We start from the raw sequence: 22,075 nt of genomic DNA on the forward strand, positions 1-22,075 counted from the left end.
TGTTCATGAATATCTGTCCAATGAAACAAGTGTCAGCTGCTGCCTTTGCATTTACTTTCAATAACCCTCTCTCCCCACTGCAGACTCTACTCCTGACTCCTCACTCAGCAACCGCCATCTTGCCATCACTAATACTCTTGACACTCTTGCCACAGTCTTGAGGATGCACCTGAAACATGCCTCCAAGCGTAACACCTGGTACGACTCAGAACTTGCAGCCCTGAAATGCAGGTGCAGAGCTATGGAAAGAAAGTTGCAGACCTCAGGCTCACCCTATGACAAACTGGCCTGTCGCCTGCTCCAAAGGCAATACCGACTCCCCATTCTCTCCAAGAAAAGGGCCCGCATCCAGTCTTGCCTCTTTGGTGCAGCCAACAACACAGCTGGCCACTTTAAAATTTGCAAGGAACTAGCCAACCCTACAGCAGTCTCCATCCTACCTATTCACTCCCAGGCCCTCTGCAACGCACTGGCCACACACTTCACTGCCAAAACCAGGACATCCTGAGCACCTTCACTTCCCTTTCCCCTGCCTCAGATGGCCTGCCATCCCCCCTCTGTCTTTCTCTCCTCCTTCTCTCCTATCACACCTGATGAGGTCACCAGAGTTGTCCTCTCCATGAAGGTCTCCTCCAAACAGCTCTTCCCCTGTTCCCCAGAACCATTTTCTGCAGCCACTCTTTAGCTACAGGATCTTTTCCTTCCTCCCTCAAGCACTCCCTTGTGCGCCCCCTTCTGAAAAACCTTCTGCAGACCCTTCTTGTCTGGCTAACTACCACTCCATCTTTGTCACCCCCTTCCTTGAGAAACTCTTTGGAGAAGCTGGTTTTCCCCCAACTGACCCAGCACACTGAACTTGTTGGTTGCATACACAGTATTGTACAAAAATGTCGCCCTCATTTGTGCGCCCCCGCAGCACTGCGACTTTGGAGGCGCACAAAATGAGGGTGACATTTACTGCGCCCAAGCAGAGCAGGGGTTGCGGGGTTGTCCTCTGCTCTACCTGGGCGCAGTAATGGGGGTCAGGGGTTGCGGGGGTGTCCCCCGCTTACCATTTCAGAAAGCGGGGGACACGTAAGAAAAAAAAGACCAAGAAAAGAAACCACCCTGCAGGTCCAGCTCTAACCCACGTTAGTGGGAAGAGCTGACGCTACAGGGATCGCAGGGGGTGGGCGGCACTCTTCTGCGTGTGCCGCCCTAAAGGTGAGTGGAGTGGAGTGGGTGGTGTAGGCCGGGGAAAGCAGGCACAGTGATCCATGTGATCACTGCGCCGCGCCGTAACTGGTGTCGCCATTTTCGGCCGTCACAGTTACGGGGGCGCAGTGATCACATAGATCCGCATACACAACCATCAATCTGTATTCCGAGCATCCAGAGATACAGAAACACGGATGTTGCTCTTCTGAACACCTGTGAAGAATTGGTTTCATCTCTTGATTCTAACTCTCCTGCTGTTCTCATTCTACTTGATCCCTCTGCATCATCCATAAGGCTGTCTGGGACCTGGCACCATGCTATCTACATCTTACTCGCACTAATTTCTGTCCCTCCAGATCTTTACGTTTCTCCGGCACCAACTGTCTGTGTTTCAAGCACTTCACTAAACAGTGAGCTGGTGGCCGATCTTTCCTCGGCTGGCTCCCTCCTATGGAGCAGCCTCCCTCTTCCTCTTGAGCCGGATTTCCTCAAATTCCGGAATCTCTTCAAGACCTTCCTTTTCACCTCCTCCTTCCCTTCCTCCCTCCTCTGCTAAATCTCACAGTGGCTGAGATTGGTGACCAGGGCCCTTGTGTCTACCCGGTTCCTGGTCTCACACACCCAATCGCTTTCATCCTCCGCTCGCTCCATGCAGTTGCCTTGGCACCCACTGGTCCATGCTATCACAGGCCTGCACTTATTAGCAGTGGACCACTCCCACCAAGTCACTTAACAGCTGCTAACTCCCTAGCCCTTCCCCCCGTGATACTCCTAGCATTTACCCCCCTCATCATTTCTCTCTCTGCACTTGCACGTTGTAAATGCTCACAAGACCCTGTAGGCCCGCCTTCATCTTTCATTGTTATATTTGCATTTCATTCCCATGTTCCCTCTCTGGTGCAGTGTGGGAGCTTTGAAACACAATTTAATTGCTATATAAGTGCCTTACAAATGCACAATAAATAAACAAGCTGATGACTGTGGTGGCAGCGAGTCTCCGGGGAGGGGGCTCACGTCTACCCCTAACTGGACGATTTGATGATCAGGGCTCGATCTGCCGAATAGAACCTGTAACATCTCAGCATCACCTGCCACTCTCTCCACCGACTGGACTTCTCCCTCAATTACAAGAAGGCCCAGATGATAACCATCCACTCCAGTTCATCGATGCATCCTTGGGAAAAGCCTTGCCACCCGAGGTGAGGGCTCAGGACATTCTGCAGATGCTCACCAAATTCATTGTGCCCACCCTGGAAGACTCCAGGCCTTTGACTTTTTGAGGTTGCTCAGCCTCATGGCATCCTGCAGTTTCAGGATGCCACAGGCTCGCCTAAGAATGAGATCCTCCATTGGGCTCCCAGGACACAGAGGTGTCAATTCTCGGGCAGGATGACAGTCCTCCTTCAAGTCCCAAATAGGGTAGGACAATATTCTGAAAGGAGAATCTTTTTGGCAACCCTGGCCAGAAATAACAGTAGTTACAGATGCCTCACTCATGGGGTGGGGAGTCCACTCCAATGATCTTGCAGTCAGCGGTCATTGGTCTCCAACGGAGACCAAACAACCCATCAACCTTTTGGAGATGAAGGTGATCAGACTAGCGCTGAAGTCCTTTCTGCCCTGTGCACATGGAAAGAATTTCCTGATAATGACGGACAACACAGTGGCCATGTACTACCTCAACAAGAGAGGAGGTGTAGGGTCACTACGACTGTGCAGGGAGGCAATGTAGCTATGGTTCCGGACAATTCAAGAAGGAATCTCCCTGTCAGCAGTTCACCTTGCCAGAGAGGAGAGCCCGGCGGCGGACACTCTGAGCAGGCAGAGCACAGTCTCCCACAAGTGGGAACTAGCTCAAGAACACCTTCAAGAGATCTTCGCCCCTTAGGTGTAACCCCTCAAGTGGATCTGTTTGCGACCAGTGTCAGCCGAAAGTGTGAGCTGTTCTGCTCCAGGGAATTTCCCCCAAGAGGAGCTCTAGGGGACGCGTTTGTTGTGGACTGGGAGTTTCCACTGCTGTACATGTTTCCTCGAGTCCCCGACATTCCTCGCGTGATCAGGAGGTTGAGAAAGTTTGGGAAATCCATGATCCTAATTGCCTCAAATTGGGCCAGGAGGATGTGGTACCCGGACCTTCTGGACGTGTCCTTCTTCCCTCCAATGCGTCTTCTACAAACAGAGGTCAAGAGATTCGACCTTCATGCATGGTTTCTGAGAGGTTGAGATAGAAGGATTGGGACCTCCTGGATGACCGATTGGAGATTTTACATTTGGCCAGAAAGCCAGTAACAAAATTCTTATACCGCTGCCATTGGAATACATTCGGCATCTGGTGTCTTGCATTGTATTCATTCTTTCCCCCTTTGTATGGCCTCAATGCGCTTTGTGGTTGGAACACCCTCTGTGAACTCAGTACATGTGTAAGAGGTTCTAAGAGTTTAGATTAAGAGATACTTGTGTGCATTTTCGCTGGATAAGGACTTAGGTGGCAGGCTAGGCTCCAGTAAGCAGCCCAAAGGTCAGGCACGTGGGTGAAGATTCTGTGTGTACCCAGCTAGACTGAATTTTATTTTCATTGGTTGTCGCTGTATACTAGTGGCAGAGGTGTTGAGGTATGTCAGGAGTTTCAGTGTGGACAGCTATGTGTGGTGCTAGACCAGAATGGCATAGCCATAGCTGCATTCTTTGGTGCATGGATGCGTGGCTGTGCCTTTGGCCTGTGTCCACAGATATGGTGTAAGGTATACGCACCGTATGCTTGGATGGAGTTCGGCTGTAGTGTTCTTTTTCTTTGTCCAATGCAGATGGCTGTTCTTGCTATTCGTGGTCTCCCTGGAACGAAAGTCTGAGCAGCAAGGGTAGGTCCCTGAGGCGTGGGGGATGAGGCAGGACAAAAGGGGTGAGGGAGAAAAATAGGGAGAGTGAATGTTTGTTATGGAATGCCTCAGCAGACGCTGCCGGCATTCGTGAGATATTGGAGGGTACAAGTGTTGTTTTTCTTGGGAGAAACAAGGTTTATTGCGGTGTGCCTCAGCGAACGCTGCCGGCATCCCCTCAGTATTGATGGGTAGCAGTACTGTTGTGCATGGGGGCGGGGGGTGATAATTTGTCACAGTGAGATGCTGCGAATGCTGCTGGCATCTGTGCTGAGATTGGTGGACAGGAATGTTGTGTTTGGGTTCGGTGATATAGTTTAGATTTGGGGAGGGTTTCAAGCAGAGGTTTCAAGATCGGTGATTGGACAGAGAATGAGTATCTGCCCAGGCATGAGGAGTTGTGGAGTTGGACCACTAGGCAATATTCTGTGTGCGATCTGAGACTCCTTGAGGGGTGGTAGCGCTGGATTTTGTCTTGATGGAATTCCGACCCGGTAATGTGAATGGCCTGGTGGGTGATGCACATGGCTTTAAAGATAGTATGTCAACCAATCTGGAGCCAATGGAGGACTTTTAGTGTAGGGCTGATGTGTTCTCTGGGAGGTAGGTTAATGAGCAGGCATGCTGCAGCATTTTGGATTCTTTGCAGATTCCTTAGTTGAAACGCTGGTGCGCCTAGGTAAAGGCAGTTTGCGTAGTCTAAGTGGGAGAGGATGATGGAGTTGATGGCCGAGAAACGGTGAGGATAGGTGAGGTAAGGGAATATACGCATGAGGATCCATAGATGGAAGAGACAGGTTTTAGATACAGATGTGGTGTGTTGGTATCCAATGTGCATCTGGGGGTTTTCACCAAGTTGGACATTGCTGGTGCGGGTCCTAGTGATTGTGGCCACAGAATCAGTTGGGAAAGGAGTGCTGTTTTCCCACAGACTTGTGAGGTGGAGGAGCATAATTTGTGAGCGATTAGAGATGAAAGAGCAGATCCAAGAGAGGGATGTGTCTTTGATTTCTAGTGTTTGTAGCCTGTCTAGTAGGGTAGTGTGATCAATGGTATTGAAGGCTGCAGAGAGGTCAAGGAGGATGGGTACAGCACAGCCTTCTGCATCAGATGTTTTTAGGTTGTCCCAGATGAAACCTAGGGAGGATCCTGTACCTCTGAGTGGCCTGAAGCCCGATTGTGCGGGGTCTAGGAGTTTGTTGGCTTCAGCGCATAGGCCAAGCTGCTTGTATGCTGTGCGATCCATGAGTTTGGCCATGAAGCGGGGGAGGAGTGGGTTGAGTGTATGTTTTTGGAGGATGGGTTTGATGTAGGAGGTTGTTAGGGCTTCCAAGAAGGATCCTATGTAAGTGAGTGGTTGAAGATAGGCGTGTGATACTGCCTGCACATGTTGAGGCTAGAATGTTTTTTGAGGATGGTGGCGGGGGGAGGCAGAGGCCCTCGGGGGAGCCTGATGGGCGGCTTTGTGCTAGGAGCGAGAGCAACTCCTGGTGTGAAATGGGAGAGAAAGAGTTAAAGGTTTGTATCGAGGGGAGGGGGGTTTGAATCGAGGGGGGGGGGGGGTTTGACGAGGGCCGGCCTGTAGGGAAAAGGATGTGGACCCTTTTCAATGTGATGCACCTATGATGCTATCTTTTTTGTTACATCTAGCAAATCTGGGGCTCCAGATTGGGACCATTAAAGGATACTTGGCAGTGCTTTCAATCTTCAAGCGCACGTCGGAAGTGGTATCCTAATTGAAGATGCCATTAATCATACAATGCCTAAAGGGACTCACTACTGTGTTCCCTCCCACACCTTTTCAAGTACCGATTTGGAATGTCTGTGTGCTCTCGTTCTGCCACTCCATTCATGTCCACTAAGACTACTGACCTTCAAAACCATTCTAGTAGTTGCGTTGACATGAGCCCGCCTGGTGAGTGAATTGCAGGCCTTATCTAGTAAGCCTCAATTTACTATTTTTTACAAGGACAAGGTTGTTGTTGGGGTTAAACCTTTTTCATTTATCCCAGAAAATTGTGCTTCATACATTCTATTCGCCTCCTCATCCTGGCTAGGAAGAGGAAAGGCAACGTAGGCTTGATCGCAGAAGGGCTTCGAGCTTTTACATTTCACAGATGGCAAAAATACGTCAACATAACCAGCTTTTCATTGGGTACACTGGACACAAACTGGATCTTCCAGTTACAAAACAAAGTTTGTCCAGATGGATTATTCTTGCTATTACAGAATTACTACAGATTTGCTCGGAACGATCCCCCCAGAAGGCCTGAGAGCTGATTCCACAAGGGGCATGTCAACTTATTTCACTCTGCAAAGAGGGGTGCCTGTAAAAGACATTTGTGTATCAGCCACTTGGTCTACCATTCACACATTTACTAAACATTACGGTCTGGATTCATCCTCTAGCCAGGAAGGAGGATTTGGGAAAGTGGTCCTACATTCAATCCATGACAAATCTGAAAATTCTTACTCCCTCCTCCAAAACCTAGCACTGCTTTGGGAGTCTATCATAAGATGAGGAATACGTGGGAGGACACAATCCATTTGAAGAACAAATTACTTACCTCTGGTAACGTTCTTTCGACTGGATGTTCCTCCCACGTATTCCACATCACCCCTCCGAGCCTACGCCGTTGTAGAATTTCCAGGCATTACACTTTACGCTCTTTCAGAGTCTAGTACTGTCTGGGACTCACTGATGCTGGTATTTCTGCAAGATGAAGGAGTAGAAATAGAACTGAAGCTAATGGGCGCTGCGCGTGCTATATATACTGACGTCGACTCTGAGATGGAAGCCCTCTGCTGTTCTTTTTTCCCCAAAGCAGCTGAAACCAGAAGGGAAGTTATTAAAAGATGAGGAATACGTGGGAGGAACATCCAGTCGAAAGAACGTTACCAGGGGAAAGTAACTTGTTCTTCTCTGACAGTAAATTTCAAATAGCAAAGCATAAGATATTGAACAACCTTTTTCAGACCGCCTTGAACATGACCAGACCCAGTGAAAGTGGTGGTTGTCGGGTCACATTCTGGATACAAGCTGCAGCACAGGAATTTGGAATGTGAATGGTTGTAGGCAAGGCTGCATTTCGAAGCAAACTCTATTAAATGTGTCTGTAAAGGTCACCTGATGTTTCCTGAATGCAGATCTCTTGGCTTAGCTGATCATCTTCTTCTGTACGTAGAGGTATCGTCTCTCTAGCCCTGCTTTCCATTATATTTTGCACCGACTCTAATGGCGAAAGACATAAATGATGTTGTTTTTCTCTTCAAAAATATAATTACTCCCCCCGCCCCACCCAAGTCCCCAAAGTAGTCTTCACAAGTCTGCAACTACATGGATAATCACAGAAAATAAGGAAACGATATATTATCTTTTCTTGTAATATTGCTTTTTATCTCGAATCTCAGATAATTGATACCTTACTAATGGCAATATGTGTTTCTATTCCCATGTGCTTTCCAAGGAGCTGCTAGACCCAATACAATTATCTCTCTCGTTCTATTTGTCCAAGATTCTTGTGAAAGGCTTCCCCATTTAATAGAGTCCACGAGTATTACACCCATACCCATGTGTTGGATAGTTACAACTTGGCTTCAGCCTATCACTAATTGAACGCTCAACAATCCAACCCCCAGCAGTTTTCTCCTTGTTAGTTGATCTTTTAGACTAATGTTTAAGAGGGCTTAAACATCTTTTTATGGACCTTTCATAGATTAATTTGGGGGGAAAGGAAAAATTGAAAATAACGAAATATCAGAGTTTGTCTGCCTTCTCCTAACTTTACTCTTTATTTATTTAGAGAGTTTAATTAAGTGCAAACCTACCTACGGAAAGCAGCAGATTGCTTGACAGAGTAAGAGGGGAAACTACAGCAAGGATGGAGTTAGGAGCATGCACCGAAAGTTGAAGCAGAGAAGGGAGGCAATCCAGAGTCAAAGGCAACAGTGTGCTATTTAAAAGTAGTAACTGCCAGGGAGTGGTGGTTTAACACAGAACGGGGTACAGTAGGGAGTGGTCGGAAGGTGAGGGGAACACAGAAGGGTGGCTTCTAAAGGACAGGGGCAGTCCTTGCACCAGCCGTGGGGAATGGGGAAGGTGGAAGGGCCTTTACGAGGGAATGGGGGCACACAGCGGCCCCAAAGCTCTGGTCCAAGGGGAGCGAAATCATAAATCCCTAGATGTTGAGAAGGAACACGTCCCTCAAGCTTCTTCCTGAATTGCAGATGCTATCCCATGCTAAGCAACCAAAACTGCTGCCAATTGTAGGGATCAACTCCGTGCCTGCATTGTTGTGCTTTGCAAACTCTACTAATGTATACATAGGGCTGGCACCTGCTACCCCTGGCATGGCTCTTGGGAGGGTAAAGTGGCTAGGGAGCAGTGAGGTGGTGTGTTGTAAAGTACTTAGGATGTGTGTTGCCTGTGTAGCATTCCTCTGCGTGTCATCTGTGTTTCTTGTAAAGAAAGTAGAGTCCTTTTTTTTGTTTCGTGTTAATTACCTAGCCACTGTATTTTGTATTACTCCTGTGTCCCAACCCCTTTCCTTCATACTTTTGGGACATTGTGTCCTTCAGGGCGGGACCGGAGAACTTTCACAAATCTTATACTATTTTAATGTTTATTGGAGGGCCAGTGGACACCTTCCTATGCCCCGCCCGAGCCTCACACTTCAGTACTTTTCTCTGCACGATTGGCATTGTATCCATCTTATCACAATTTGGTCTATAGCCTATGCTAGAGAATAAAGGATTTGTGCAGTGTGCTTCCTGTGGTCATCACTACATGGTGGCGGATGCCCACAATCTTTGCCTTAAGTTTCTAGGTCTGGATCATCGAGGGAGCCAATATTTCTTCTGCGACTCCCTTTCGATATGTGCATTCAGGAGAAGACTCCAGAGGGGAGAGGAAGTGTTCCAGTGCATTCCTCCAAACCACCTCATGGACGTCGTTGACGAGAAACATCGTTGTCTGGTAAGTTTCGTTCAGAGCACTCCCGTCCGGCCACCTCTTTTCTGTGTTTGGTTCAGTGAGGAGTCACCCTAGTGCCCACAGTATCTCATAAGAGGTCTATGCTGGAAACCAGAGTTTCCTCTGAGATTCCCTGTAAAGTGGCTAAAAGGTACCTGGGGAAACTCTGAGGTTCTCTGATTCCGGGGCCAGCAAGCCAGAGGATCCCTACTATGGCTTAAAATTACCAGAGTCCTCAGAGTTTCCCCAAAACGGAGACTAAGAAAACGACCAAACGTGCCGAGGATCCCCTAGTTGGGTGGTTAAAAAGTCAGTAGCTCACACCAAGACACCCGGCGCAGCCGAGAAAATCTCACAAGAGTGCTTTGAAAAGATTCAGTCAAAGGCTTAATATCAAATGGCCAAATTGACCAACTGATCTGACAGGGCTGTGAAGCACTTCGCCTCAGCATATCTCAAAATGGCCACTCCACATGATACTGTGGCGATGTCCATTTTCTCAATGGCAACCTTATCTAACCCAACTGATACTAGAACAGTGTTGATGCCTAGCGTGTCATTAGGCAAAGAGCCTTATGCACTGAGTGTCGCGTAGTCGGCCCCCACTTGCCCCCCATGTCTTCTCTACTTCACTATGTTGATCCTTGGCTATGGAGAATCATTGTGGCAACCCACTTCAATAAATACAATACTTCGGTGGATATGTGGTGAGAAACCCTGTTACGTAAACTGTTTCCCATGCTTCAACCAGAACCACGTCAAACCTCAGAAGAAGCCTTTTTGAAAGAATTTCCAGGCATTAATGCACTCTGACCCTATGAAGTCTTACATTAAGGACACAGGAGCTCCCAAACCTCAGCTAGAGGCACACCATGTGGATACCTCGGCTAGAGGTTTAGCGATCGGAGTTGATACAGTACAGGATAAATTACTAGCTCTTCCTTTTGACGGGTAGGGCCTTTTCCAACACACAACTGATGAGGAACTGACAAAAAGAAAGACTATTACCCTGATGGCAAAGTCGCGATCAGTGTTGCCCGAACCTGCTCATCAAAATGTTATTTTCACTCGGAGGTCTGACTTTCGTTCCCTCTCTTTTGCATGATTTTTTGATTTGCAGTGCAGACCATTCTCCTAATGTGCAGCAAAGAAAACCTCAGAGGCTTTTTCTATTATTCTGCTTCCTTCGACGGGGATAACCTCTTCCACCTCTAATAAAATCTCAACATGATGGTCAGAACTGGTCCTGTGGGACTCCACTGGGTGTGGTGGGGCGCATTTCCCATCACCTGGAATGCTGGAGGACCATCACTACAGATTCATGGGTCCTTTTAATGACTTGCATGGCGTTCTGCCTTTCTCTTTCTCCCATTACTCCTTCCCGCTATCCTCTCCATCAGAAGGGATTCCCGGCTCTAAGAGAAGGAATTGGAGAACGTTATTTCTATGGGGGCAATAGAAGATGTACCACCAAGAGAGGCGGGAAGGGCTTTTATTCCTGCCTCTTTACAGTCCCAGACCCCAATCGGGGGTAGCCTATGAACAATACTAGACCTGGTGGATTTCAACCTTCACCTTTCCCAAGAGAAATTCTAAATGATTACCCCACACAGATTTGATCAACTCTACAACAGGAAGAATGGGTCTGCAGTGGGTCTGAAAGATGCATATCTCATATTGCCATTTGACCACTTCATCAGTAATTACTACAAATTCTCGATAGGAAATGCCCACTTTCTTTCTTTCAGATTGACCTCGCCGCTGAGAGTCTTTATGAAGATGATGTTGGTAGTTGCAGCTTACCTCAGAATTCAAGAGTCCATGTGTATGCATGCTTGGACGAGTGGCTCCTAAGGTCTCACAGTCCACGTCTGGCAGGACTCCATCTTGAAATTCTTCTCCACCTGCATTATCATCTGGGCCTCATGGTAAACTGGCCGAAATCTTCCATGACTGTCTCTCAAGACCTGGTGTTCATAGAGTTTTGATGTAGTACAGTACTGACCAGGGTATTTGTCATGCCAGAGAGGATATTGGCTTTACGACACTCATTCCATCCTTCTCCAATCAATGCACATGAGTGCTTTGTGGTTTCAGAGATTGCTGGGACTCATGACCTTGTGAGTCCTAGCTGTGACATTAGTGAGACTGAAGATGAGGACAACACAGATGGATCAGAGGCAGGCAGGTTCTCACCACCCTTAGTCTCAATTAGTCCCTGTGACAGCGGATGAGAGACAGGACCCGTTATGGTGGTCAAATGTCAACAATCTTTCTCAGGGTGACCCCGTTTTTCGGTGCCCATTCCTTGCATTGCTCTCATGACAGATTCATCTTTGCTATGTTGGGGGTGCCGGGTGACCTTGGGGGAAAAATGGAGGTGGTCGATTTGTTGATGCCTCTGGAAAGGACTTAGCAAATAGATATCCCGGAACGTACAGCAATTGTCCTGGTTCTCAGAACTTTCCAGCTACACATTTTGAACAAGACAGTATGCATTTGAACTGACACGGCAGCAGAAAATCTGACCTCCTTACCTCTTATCTTGCTGGTGGGCAGGCAAAGTTTTTGGAATCGGCAATGCAGAAACGAATCTGGCTTCAGGCGGTTCATCTTGCGAGAGCAGAAGACCCCTCAGGTGACTGTGAACCACAAGTGGGAACTGACCATCGAGGTCCTGAATCAGATCTTCAAGATGTGAATTGAAAATAACAATTGGAGCTCAAGGCTTGCATTTAGGCTCATTTGCATAACAACAATGCTTAGTTCATGTGGTTCTGAACTGGAGGTGAACTTCCAGTGATGGCTAGTGGGTGGTGCTGTGGCATGTGTGACTTGGTTCAAGTGGCCTATTCTACACGTATATATGTATAATATTGTTGCCAGTCTTGTTGTTTCACAGCACTCTAAATGCCTTACCAGCTGTGACTTCATGGCTCCATTTTCTGGAGTTGCTCCCTGATCTTGTACCTCTCTCATGCTTCTATGCGTTTCTGTGTGGCTGCAGCCATTTTGATACTCACTGGTGCCCTTGAGTTAATTGTCCCCGTGGATATTTCCTTTTGCTGAAACAGGAGCACAGCATTACTAGCGGAGAGCAATGCTTTGCTCTTGTGGCTGTGCACTGGAGGTGAAAGTCCAGTGGTGGGTGGCCTGTGGTGCGGTGGCATGAGTGACTTGGCTAAAATGGCCTAGCATGATTTATTGAAGAACTCCTTAAGGGTTAGGAATGTACTGGCCTCTTTATAACCTCATTGCAAAGCTCGAATGCCGCTTGTCTTCCAAGGGGCATACTCTGCAGGTTTCCTGGACCATATTAACATATAGCTGAATGTTGGGGCTTGAACAGCAGCAAGAGTAGTGGCTTCTGACTGTTTTTATGCTAAATCCCCCTTGAGTAAAAATACTGTTGGCAGTCACCTCAAATGCCAGACCTGTCTATATTGTGCATAGCTACCAAGAAAGAGCCTTGTGACCACAGGCGGTGCAAGGGGGTCTTGGGGAGGAGTATGGGGGGGAGGGGGCAGCCCCGTTGTTTGATGATTACCCGACTAGTGGGAAGCCAGAGTCAGTCAGGGTGGGAACCGCTAGCAATGCTAATCAATCTGTACCACAGGCCGTACAATTCCCACCCATAGGTTCAGCTGCAAGCTTCTCTGAAAGTGCCAGCAGGGAGCTCTGGGACTTCTGGAAAACAGTGATAGGACGCCCTGCCAGACTGTATTAAATGTGGCTGTTCGAGGATCAGTGGGGGGCAGAAGCTTGGTGGGCCTAGAAGGCCCGTGTTTCTTTCCTGTCTCGAAGGAAGTGTTTGTAAAATGAGCTGCTGTGATGCACGTCCTAACGTCATACACCTTTATCCGGGCAGGTGCCGGTGTGCGTTATTTGATTTGTTATTTATTGGGACTTGGTAACATGTGCATTTGAATTGGTGGAAAGATTCTGGCAGGTTGAGAGTTTGGTGAGTGAGGAGAGGGGGGGGTATGTGGTGGTGAGTGAGGGGTGGGTGCAGAGATTAAATTGCCTGGATATAAGATGGTTCAGAAGCTGAAGCTAAACGGGTGTATTTTTTTATATTTCTTCTGAATGTGGGGTAGACTGCTTCTTAGAAACTTAGGGGACAATGGAAGGAGAGTTCCAGAAGAATTGACCGTGCAGCAGTGTTTTCTGGAGTGGCAGCCAGTGCCATAGTGCCACAATGTGATGTAGGGGAGGGACTGAGAGACTGTGATTGTGTGCGCTTTATGTATTGGGAAGGCAGATGGGTTGCCAAAGGAGTTTCCAGTTAAATTAAAATCTCTCCAGCTAAATGTTTTAAAGGGGTTTTAACTGAAAAAGGTTTAGTGCAAAGAATTCCTCTTCAATATTAGATAATTGTTCCTCATTAAAATGTTTTCTTAGAAGTAATCCTCTCATTGTATTGAATGATAGTACAACCTCATGCCATCGCAGTTAGTATGTGTCTTTAAAAGGGGTCTCTTCCTTGATACCTTTTTCAGAAATCAGTAAAGGGAATGGCTCAGGCGGGTGCCAGGGGTACCAGCCGCTACACTTGCCAACACGTTTGCTACCTGTGGCACTGCTCCTTTAACCTCTGGCTCAGGAACAGTCGGAGCAGCACCATTGGCGGAAGTAAAGCTTGACCTTCCAAGGAGTCGCCACCCTGGCCCCTTCTCTAGCCCCCAAGCAGCTTTGTAATCGTGTCCTTACAGCTGCTGAGGGATTAGGGGAGCGAGCATGGGTGGGGCCCCTTGCTCCATCCTCGCTGCATCAGCAGGTCTTTGTTGTCCTGGAGCATGGAAGAAGAGAAAAAGCCTCTGTGAAGGGGCACTAGTGATCAAGGACAGCACACAGAGGGGTCTAAGCATTTCCCAGGCATTTGAAGCCGGATTGCCATGTGATGGCACCATCTGGACAGGTGAGGCTGCACATGGCTAGGTGATTTTAATGTAGACATGATGCATTAACTGGCATTCGGTGGCATTGCTGGGCATTTGAGGTTGCAATCCATATGATAGCAGCATCTGCACAAATGGGGCTGCACTAATCCATTTGGTGGCTTTGTAATGCATATGAGGGAACCAGCTGCCATTGGATTCCCTTACTGGCCATTTGGACCTGCTCTTGGCATATGATGGCAGCGCATGCACATGTGAGGTTGCGTGTTACATGTGGTGAATGTAACCTGGATACCGGTAATTAACTGGCATTGCATGGCATTAGTGGGGCATTTAAGTCTGTGCTTGGAATATGGTCAAAGTAAGTGAGCACGTGCGGCCGCAGAATACACCTGAAATATGATATCATGCATCTAAGTCAATCACAGACATTACCTGCGCTTTGCATACTGGTGGCGCCGGGACATGTGAGGCTACATCCTAGATGTGATGACTTTACAGGCATATGAGGCATTGACTAGCATTAGATGTTATTTCTGGGGCATTGGGGGCTGCACTTAGAATATCATGGCAGCACCTGCACATGCTAGTCAGTACCTTACATATGGCAGGTCTTCTTGGCATGCGAGGTATTAACTGTCGTTACATGGCCATACTGGTGCATTGGAGACTGCTCTTCACATATATTGGCAGCACATGGACATGTGTGACTATACCTTTCTTATTATAATTGGTTATTTATAACGCGCTAAATACCCAGAGATTTCTCGGCATGGGCCCGGGAATCGAACCTGTTATTCTGCGTCGTCTTGCTTCCAAGGCGAGCGCGTTGCCCCTGAGCTATCCTCCCTCATGGTGACTATACTTTGCACAGGAGGCTTTTACTATGATTACATGCTATTTCTGAGACATGTAAAACCACCCTTGGCATATGATGGTGGCTCTGTTACATGTGAGACAATCCTTAGGTGCGACGACTATACCAGGGTTATATCATTTTATTTGGTAGTCTTGTAGCGTGCCAACTCTGGGGCATGAGAGAGCCTCAAAGCGCAAGGAAGAATAAACATACAATACAGATGGGTGAACCAACATCGGGCTTGAGTTACAATCCCAAGAGGTTGTTGGACAAAGGGGCTGCTAACAGAGTATAGCCAATAGGTATTCTGAGATTTCGCGAAACAAGCGGAAATCAGAAACCTTTCACAATATCAGCTACGGCAAATTCGAGGTTTGCTGTCAGACATATTACAGTGGCTGGAGGGCAAGTAGTGTTGGCTGTTGTAGGTAAGTGCTAGCATAGGTCAGAGGTATAGTAAGAGGAAAGGACCCCATGGGGGAGGGGTTTCAGTTAGTGAGACTGACAGGGGCGTAGCTTTGCATCTAATTGTTGAGCTACTATTTCAGCAGTTCCGGTTTGTTTTTTCAAGGGCATGTAGATCATCCCAGTGTTTGCCTCCCAATGATGAGTGGCATTAGAAAGTTCTTGCTCTGCAAGGAACCCCCTGTTCTTTTTTTTAATGTATCCACTGAGACAAGGATTTAAGTAGTCAGGGAAGGTTCTCCCAAGAATAAGGTAGGTTAGGAATAGTGTCTCTTGATGGATCGGTTTCTCGCCCGAACAGTAGCCATTTAAGGTCATTCAAGCCTTAAGGGATATAGTCCCATGGTTAGATTTGTCTGAGGATGATCCTGGCTGCATTATTGTGGGGCAGTTGTTATTGTTGTATTTGATTATTACAACACGCTGAGCATAAAAGTACAGGGGTCCTGCTTCAGTCTATTTTGTAATTCATGTTCAAGTAATTTTCTTAAGAATGCCAAATTCTAAATTGGATTTCTGTTTTATTAGGTTGACTAGTCGGAGGGTGAGGTTTTTTTATTTTATTGTATTTTTTTTTTTTTTTATCGAACATTCTCGCTAGGTTCTTTGCTTGTTCGGTGGGGTTCAGTGCTATGCCCATCAATTCAAGCTATTAAAAATGGGTGCGGGGGCATTAGCAGTGGGAACGCCAAAGAAAATACATGATCTCTTTCTTGGATGCATTTTAGCAGAGGTCATTATCGGGGGCCAAATTTTGGATGTTTGGGGGATGTCATAATATGAGTATTACTGTTACGAGGTTCCAGATTCAGGAGGGCTTGTGCATCGTCCACGCAAATTTGAAATGAGTGGGTGAAAAAGTTGATGAGGTCCAACAGTGGTTTCATGTGAACATTGAAGAGACAATTTGAGATCGATTGATTCTGTTTTTGTAACAAGCACCCCTTTGCCTAATATAGGCCTCATGGAACTGGCAAGGGATAGAAAAAAGGTGACATGGTTGCAAAGAAGGTATACAAAAGATATACATAGAAACCAATTTAAACACTGAAAAACGGGATAGACAGTTATGCAAACCCAAAGGACCAAAAAACAAGTCCAATCAGAAGAAAAATACTCTGGATGAGGTCATCACATAATTGCAGTATCGATGCCACCGAGAAGACCCACCGCCAAGATCATGGCACTCACAGATGGAGTTTAATAAGATGACAACAGAGTGTTTAGTGGTAATTACCCACATCTGTTATAACGTTCTCACCTTTACAGAGGCGTCAGACAACTCAAGCCAGTTCGTGTCATGCCGGCTGATGACCAAAACACTTGGATCCGCTCCTGTTCCACGGCATGCCCAACACCCACACGCAGAGGTAAAACCCTATCAATCCACATCACCTCGGAACCACAGTGCCTCTAGGGTCTGTCCTGGCACATTCCAGAGAAAATGCTGCCCCCGCCCTCCTCCATACATTTCACAAATTCCTTACTGACCCCGCATCCCAAAGCCTCTCCGAAGCTCGACTGCAGCCCTCCTCCACCCCGCTCGCCTTTGCTCTCATCTCGGGTGCTCCTCCAGCTCGCCACTACCGGTAACCATGCAGTGCGTCAACTCCTCCACTTCCAGTCATATTCCAATGACAAAGTTTCCCTTCTAATGATGGGATCATGTGGCACTGTGCAAGTGGCCTTAGTAGTTAATAAACCATTTTGACTTCAGATGTGCAATCATTTATGTAATTAGTGATCCAGTCCAGGGCCATTACATCTTTTCCCATTTGGTTTTGTGAATGAACAGTAGGGTTTGGCTGTTGACAGTATCATTGATAGACAGAATAGTAGTAATGTTGTGGGCATCATTTTGTCCATTCATTTAATGATTTCTCTTATAAAAAAGACACTAGTTTCCATGTCCCTGCTGAGTAGGAATCCTGAATGATTTTCCTGGAGCGGTTGGTTATCTTCACTATATTTACTAAGTTGAGTGGTATTGTTTTTTTGTCTTGAGGGGGATCTTCAAGGGATGTGAGACATTAACTGGTATTGGTTTGCCTGTCTCAATAAATGGAGGCTGAACTTACCATACGAGGCAGCTCTTAAAAATGTGAGGCTGCACCTCACGCATAGACTTGCACAACAGCACCCGACGGATACCGACCGTACACCCACACCAAGAAGCTCAGCGAACGGTGTTAACCGATTTGGAGCTGCCAACAGCACATCACAGCTCTCTTGATCTATCTCCAAACTTTGTCCCACTAACGTACCCAAACCGACCCTTTTTTTCAGATCCACCAGAGCCTCAGGGGACCACTACGGTGGTGATAGTGTGCGGTATAAATATCCTGTAACTGTAACATTAACATATAAAGACTATCGGCAATGTGAAGCTTATACAGGCAAAACAGTCGTATCTGCATCTGGGAGTCTACTCTTGGCATATTAGGGTAGCAGCTGGGAGTGTGTGGTTGTATTTAACATTTAATGACTATATCTCCCATGTGTGGATATAATTGCCAAAACATGACAATAATGGCTATACAAGACGGTGCTGACATGTGAAGGTATTGCACCTGACATATGTAATTTTTAATCCACAATGAGCCTTTAAAATCAGAGAGCGAATATATTTGTGGGGAGAACGCATCGTTTACTGAAAACAACATGGAGTGGGAAGAGACCCCCCCAGCAAAATCCATATTTTAATTCATCAAATCAAAAGTTTCATACTCTTAACAGTAAGAAGTTAAGAGTTTACTTCTGAGGGTTTTGTAATATGCATTTAAACTAGTTAGTTCCTCACAAACAAGGGCTGATTAATGCCACTTCTAGGATTTTTCATACTAATTAACATTTTGTATGAGTCCAAAACTGTTTAAAGTTGGAAAACCAAAAACTAAGCAATGCACCTAGTTTTTGGGAAAAAAAGTTAAATTAATTAATTCATTTCTTTATCATGCACTCAATGCCAGAGTCCAGCCTCTAAGCGTGGGACCGGGATTCAAACCCGCCTTGTCTTGCTTCCAAGACAAACGTGCTGCCCCTGAGCCATCCCCCGGCCTTAACATAACATTTGTAGCCCTTTCCTAGAAGAGCCTGGTGGCTAACAGATTGGTGGGAGATTTATAAGCTGACACCAGAGGTATGACTAGAAAGGAGTGTGGGGAGGATGTTGGAGAAGCGGTGTGGGAGGGGCTAGGAGACCCATCACATGACTGTCTGAGTCCACATGGTGACTTTGATTGTCTGTGTAAGGAAATGCTTCTTGGACTTTTCTAAGTTAGTGGGCCTCCCCTCTGTTATTCACAAGTGGCGTGGCCTGTCCAACACTGTCTCCCGACTATGGATTTCAACCTCACCCCTCCTCCCCATTTGTGGACATTTTCACTATACATCTTAATTGGTAGAAGGTTTCTAGAGGTTACCTACCACGCAATATAATCTCCACTGTATAACTGTTTTCCAAAATATCCAGAGACACGCTTGTGGCTGAAATTGACCAAAACATGGAAAGGAGTTTTAACATAGTCGCGTGGGGGGGGGGAAAGATGTTGATGGAACAAACAGGAAGGGTAATAAAAAGTAAAATCATAGCAAATATCATTCAAACAACAATTTATTTTAAAAAAAGATCCATAAGGAGGACACAAAAGATTCCCAAACAAATAAGCAAACTATAGCGGTGTGACATAATCTGAACATAGTACATGCTTTACTTGTGTGTCCCTCACCAACCAGCTGCATTCAAATATGTATGTGTATTTATTTATTGGGTGCCATGTAGATGGGACATGACTTGCAAAATAGGCAATAACAGAGAAAAGGTGTCTTTGCCGTAGAGCATTGTTTGACTTAGTGACGTACACCGGGTATACAGGGGAAAGAATAGTAACATTAACCTGTGACAGGGAATGTAGGTCATTGCAAACATTTTAACATCGAGAGCTTGAAGTTTGTATTTGTATGTTTACAAATTGCATGAAGTAGTCCTGAGGACAGAATGCAGGAGAGGTGGGTTTGGTTGTTAGTTTGGGTAGGAGGACTGAAGTGTTTGGGGGAGAGGGGGGTCTTCCACTGCTAGCAGGTGGAGTTTGAGCTTAGTTTTGAAGAGTTCCATTGAAGAGATGGCTTTGATTGCCGGGGATAGGGCACTCCAATGGCGTCCAGCAATTATAAAAGGGGTAGCAGGAGAGTGAGGTTTTGAAGAGATGAGATGCGCAAAGGGAGAGTACAGTGAGGCGCCTCCAGTGAGGGAATGGGGGGGGGGGCTACACCATGGATGGATTTGTGGACAAGTAGCACACATTTTTAGAGACAGTGATGTTGCATGAAGTGCCATCCAGCATGGTGATGGTGGGTAGAGGTGGGGGAGGACCTGAGTCGGTTGAACGATCAGTTGCGTCTGAGCACCTTCACCCCACACAAATGCGGGAAGATTGCATGAGATGCCCCATCAGAAGCACCTTGGCTGCTTTGTGTCTGCCAACCTCATTCTCTTCGTGCCACATGGCCGCCCCATGCATATTATCTGGAAACTCACAATTTGAAATAGAATGTCTGATATAGGGCCGTGCTTGCCAGAATCGTTCAAAATAAAAAAATAAAAAATCAAAGTGGAATCATTTGTGTTTAGAAGAAGATTTATAATTATATTTGGGATAAGGTTACCTTTGAGTTAATAGTTATATCAAACAAGGATTTATGGAAACAATTCTCTTCTCTTATGGTCTTAAAAGCATTTTTCTGCAATCCTTATACACTTGATACCCAGTTAAATAGACATCTACCTACTGTGTTTCTGGAGAATGGAAGAGGTCGAGTGGAATATTTTTGTGGCGTTCCAAGCCAGCTGCAGAGCCTTGGAATTCTTATGTTTTTTTAAGGATGTATTAACTCGCATCATGCTTTCAGATGTCTACAGTTGGACTTTTAAATACAAATGTTCCTGATTTATGGTAGTTGGGTTAGACATGTTCTTTAGCGGAAGGCACTGAAACAAACTGAGGTATGCCCCAAAATGTCAAGAACTAGGTTATCTATATCGAATTTTAAAAAAGGGAGCATGTGCCTAACAAATATGGATAAACACACATTTATCATTCAATCAACATACATTGTTTGTTGGTTATTCACTATTAGACAATTTATTCAAAACTTGTTCATAGCTTTTATTTTTTTTAAAGGTTTTATGTTCCTTCATTGGCATTCTTTTTTGCGATGAGTTTTTTTTAAAAAAAACTCATCGAAAATGTGCATTCCCCTATTTATTTTAGACTATTCCCTACCTCCCCCACCCCTTATATACCCTTAACCACCCCCATATATTTTTCAATTAGTTTTTTTCAAGAAAATAAATCATCAGAAGAAAACCCATCGAAAAAAGGACTGGCGCTGAATGAACGTTATACCTTTTTAAAGACATACCAATTTGACACTCACACCAATAGATGAACTACAAAAAACATTCAGCCATGAAACAGTTATCTCACAAACATACACAATAATTCATCCAGAAATAGAGAAAGCAGATACAAAAAAGACATCTATTCATTCATCAGCCTAAATGTTGAATTAATCATATATGCGGTGGATACAAAATGTTTCCAGCACTAATCCTGTAACAATTCATCAACTATATTGAAATGACCAACAGGTTTCAATGCTTGTACCTACAACAATTTAGCGGCACCGTTTCTTTCAGGGTCTGACATAAATTTAAATAGTCCTGATTGGTAGATCATAGTTACAAGACTTCATGGTTTCATTTCTTTTCTTAATTTAAACAGGAGCACTGGAGACACCAATACTTTCATCCATGCATTGATTTTAATAAGAATGGTGATAGATGTTCTTCATCTATATATTGTCTGTTATAGTCCACCAACTCAAAGGGTATTTCAAAATTAACATTTTCAATATGCACAACGATGTTTCGAATGGATTGTGTCCTCCCACATATTCCTTATCTTTGATAAATCCACTTCCAGCTTGCTGGCCTCGGGGAAAAAAAATTCCCAGTAGAGGGCGCTGCGCGTCGACGTCCCTCAAGTCCTCAAAGGCCTCCGTATGGGCGCCGACGTCGTCATAGGTATATATAATCTTGCACAGTGTCTGTTGCTCAGTTCCGTTTTTCCACGCTTCGTAAGCCTCAGACGCAACGCTCTGTTCCTCAGTGAATGTTTCCTTAACTTCGATTTTATTGAAAAATTCTTCGATTCTACGATGGCATCTTCGTCCGCTTCATCGAAGCCGCGATCCGGTTTCAAGAAATGCTGGGATTGTGGAAAAAAGATGTTAACCGATCCTCACAGAATCTGCCTATGATGCCTGGGCTCAAAGCACCAGTGTTCGGAGTGTGAGGAATGTATGTCCATGACGGCGAAAGCCTTGAGGGAGCATAGAGGGAAGCTGGAAAAAGGTAAGACCGGTAAATCCTCTACCACTTCGAAACTGTCCTCGGCCGAGTCGAGACATTTGTCTCCTCGCCATCAGAGAAAACATTCCCGCTCGAGATCTCGTAGTGGTTCCTACCACTCATCCAGATCGAGACATACTGAGAGGAGGTGTCATAGATCACCTTCCTCTTCTAACTCACCAGAAAGGGTCACCTGCCCCACTAAACACAGCTCTCCAGTTAAGTGTGAGGAATTTTGCAAAAAAATGCTAAGGGTCTTCGAGAACGCAGCCTTTATCCCCTCGGAGATGCCTGGAGGTGATAATCTGGGTGGAATACCCAAAAAAGAGAAACGCCGTGAGTCGTCAACCTCAGAAAATAAAAACTCTCGAGAGCATCATGAACCCTCAAGTACAG

General features: G+C 46.0%; 1 protein-coding gene and 1 long non-coding RNA gene across 5 annotated transcripts in view; one reads left to right on the top strand and one right to left on the bottom strand.

The window, feature by feature from the left end:
* Positions 1 to 22,075, bottom strand: part of USP44 (ubiquitin specific peptidase 44) — a 567,333-nt gene that overhangs the window by 458,388 nt on the left and 86,870 nt on the right. For all 4 annotated transcript variants that reach the window (XR_011281915.1, XM_069629819.1, XM_069629821.1 and 1 more), the window contains exons 2-3: positions 18,694 to 18,753; positions 7,201 to 7,305 (exon numbers count right to left, since the gene is read on the bottom strand). Coding sequence is in view for 3 of the 4 variants with exons in the window: in XM_069629819.1 (XP_069485920.1) it covers positions 7,201 to 7,305; positions 18,694 to 18,753 (165 nt within the window). In the remaining variant the exon portion in view is untranslated. The remainder of the gene's footprint in view (positions 1 to 7,200; positions 7,306 to 18,693; positions 18,754 to 22,075) is intronic.
* LOC138514360 (uncharacterized) overlaps positions 1 to 22,075 on the top strand; it is a 116,843-nt gene that overhangs the window by 81,576 nt on the left and 13,192 nt on the right. The gene's annotated exons all lie outside the window — the stretch shown is intronic.

This window comes from Ambystoma mexicanum, chromosome 12 (assembly GCF_040938575.1).
Source record: "Ambystoma mexicanum isolate Mex_15411 chromosome 12, UKY_AmexF1_1, whole genome shotgun sequence".
Taxonomy (NCBI): Eukaryota; Metazoa; Chordata; class Amphibia; order Caudata; family Ambystomatidae; genus Ambystoma; species Ambystoma mexicanum.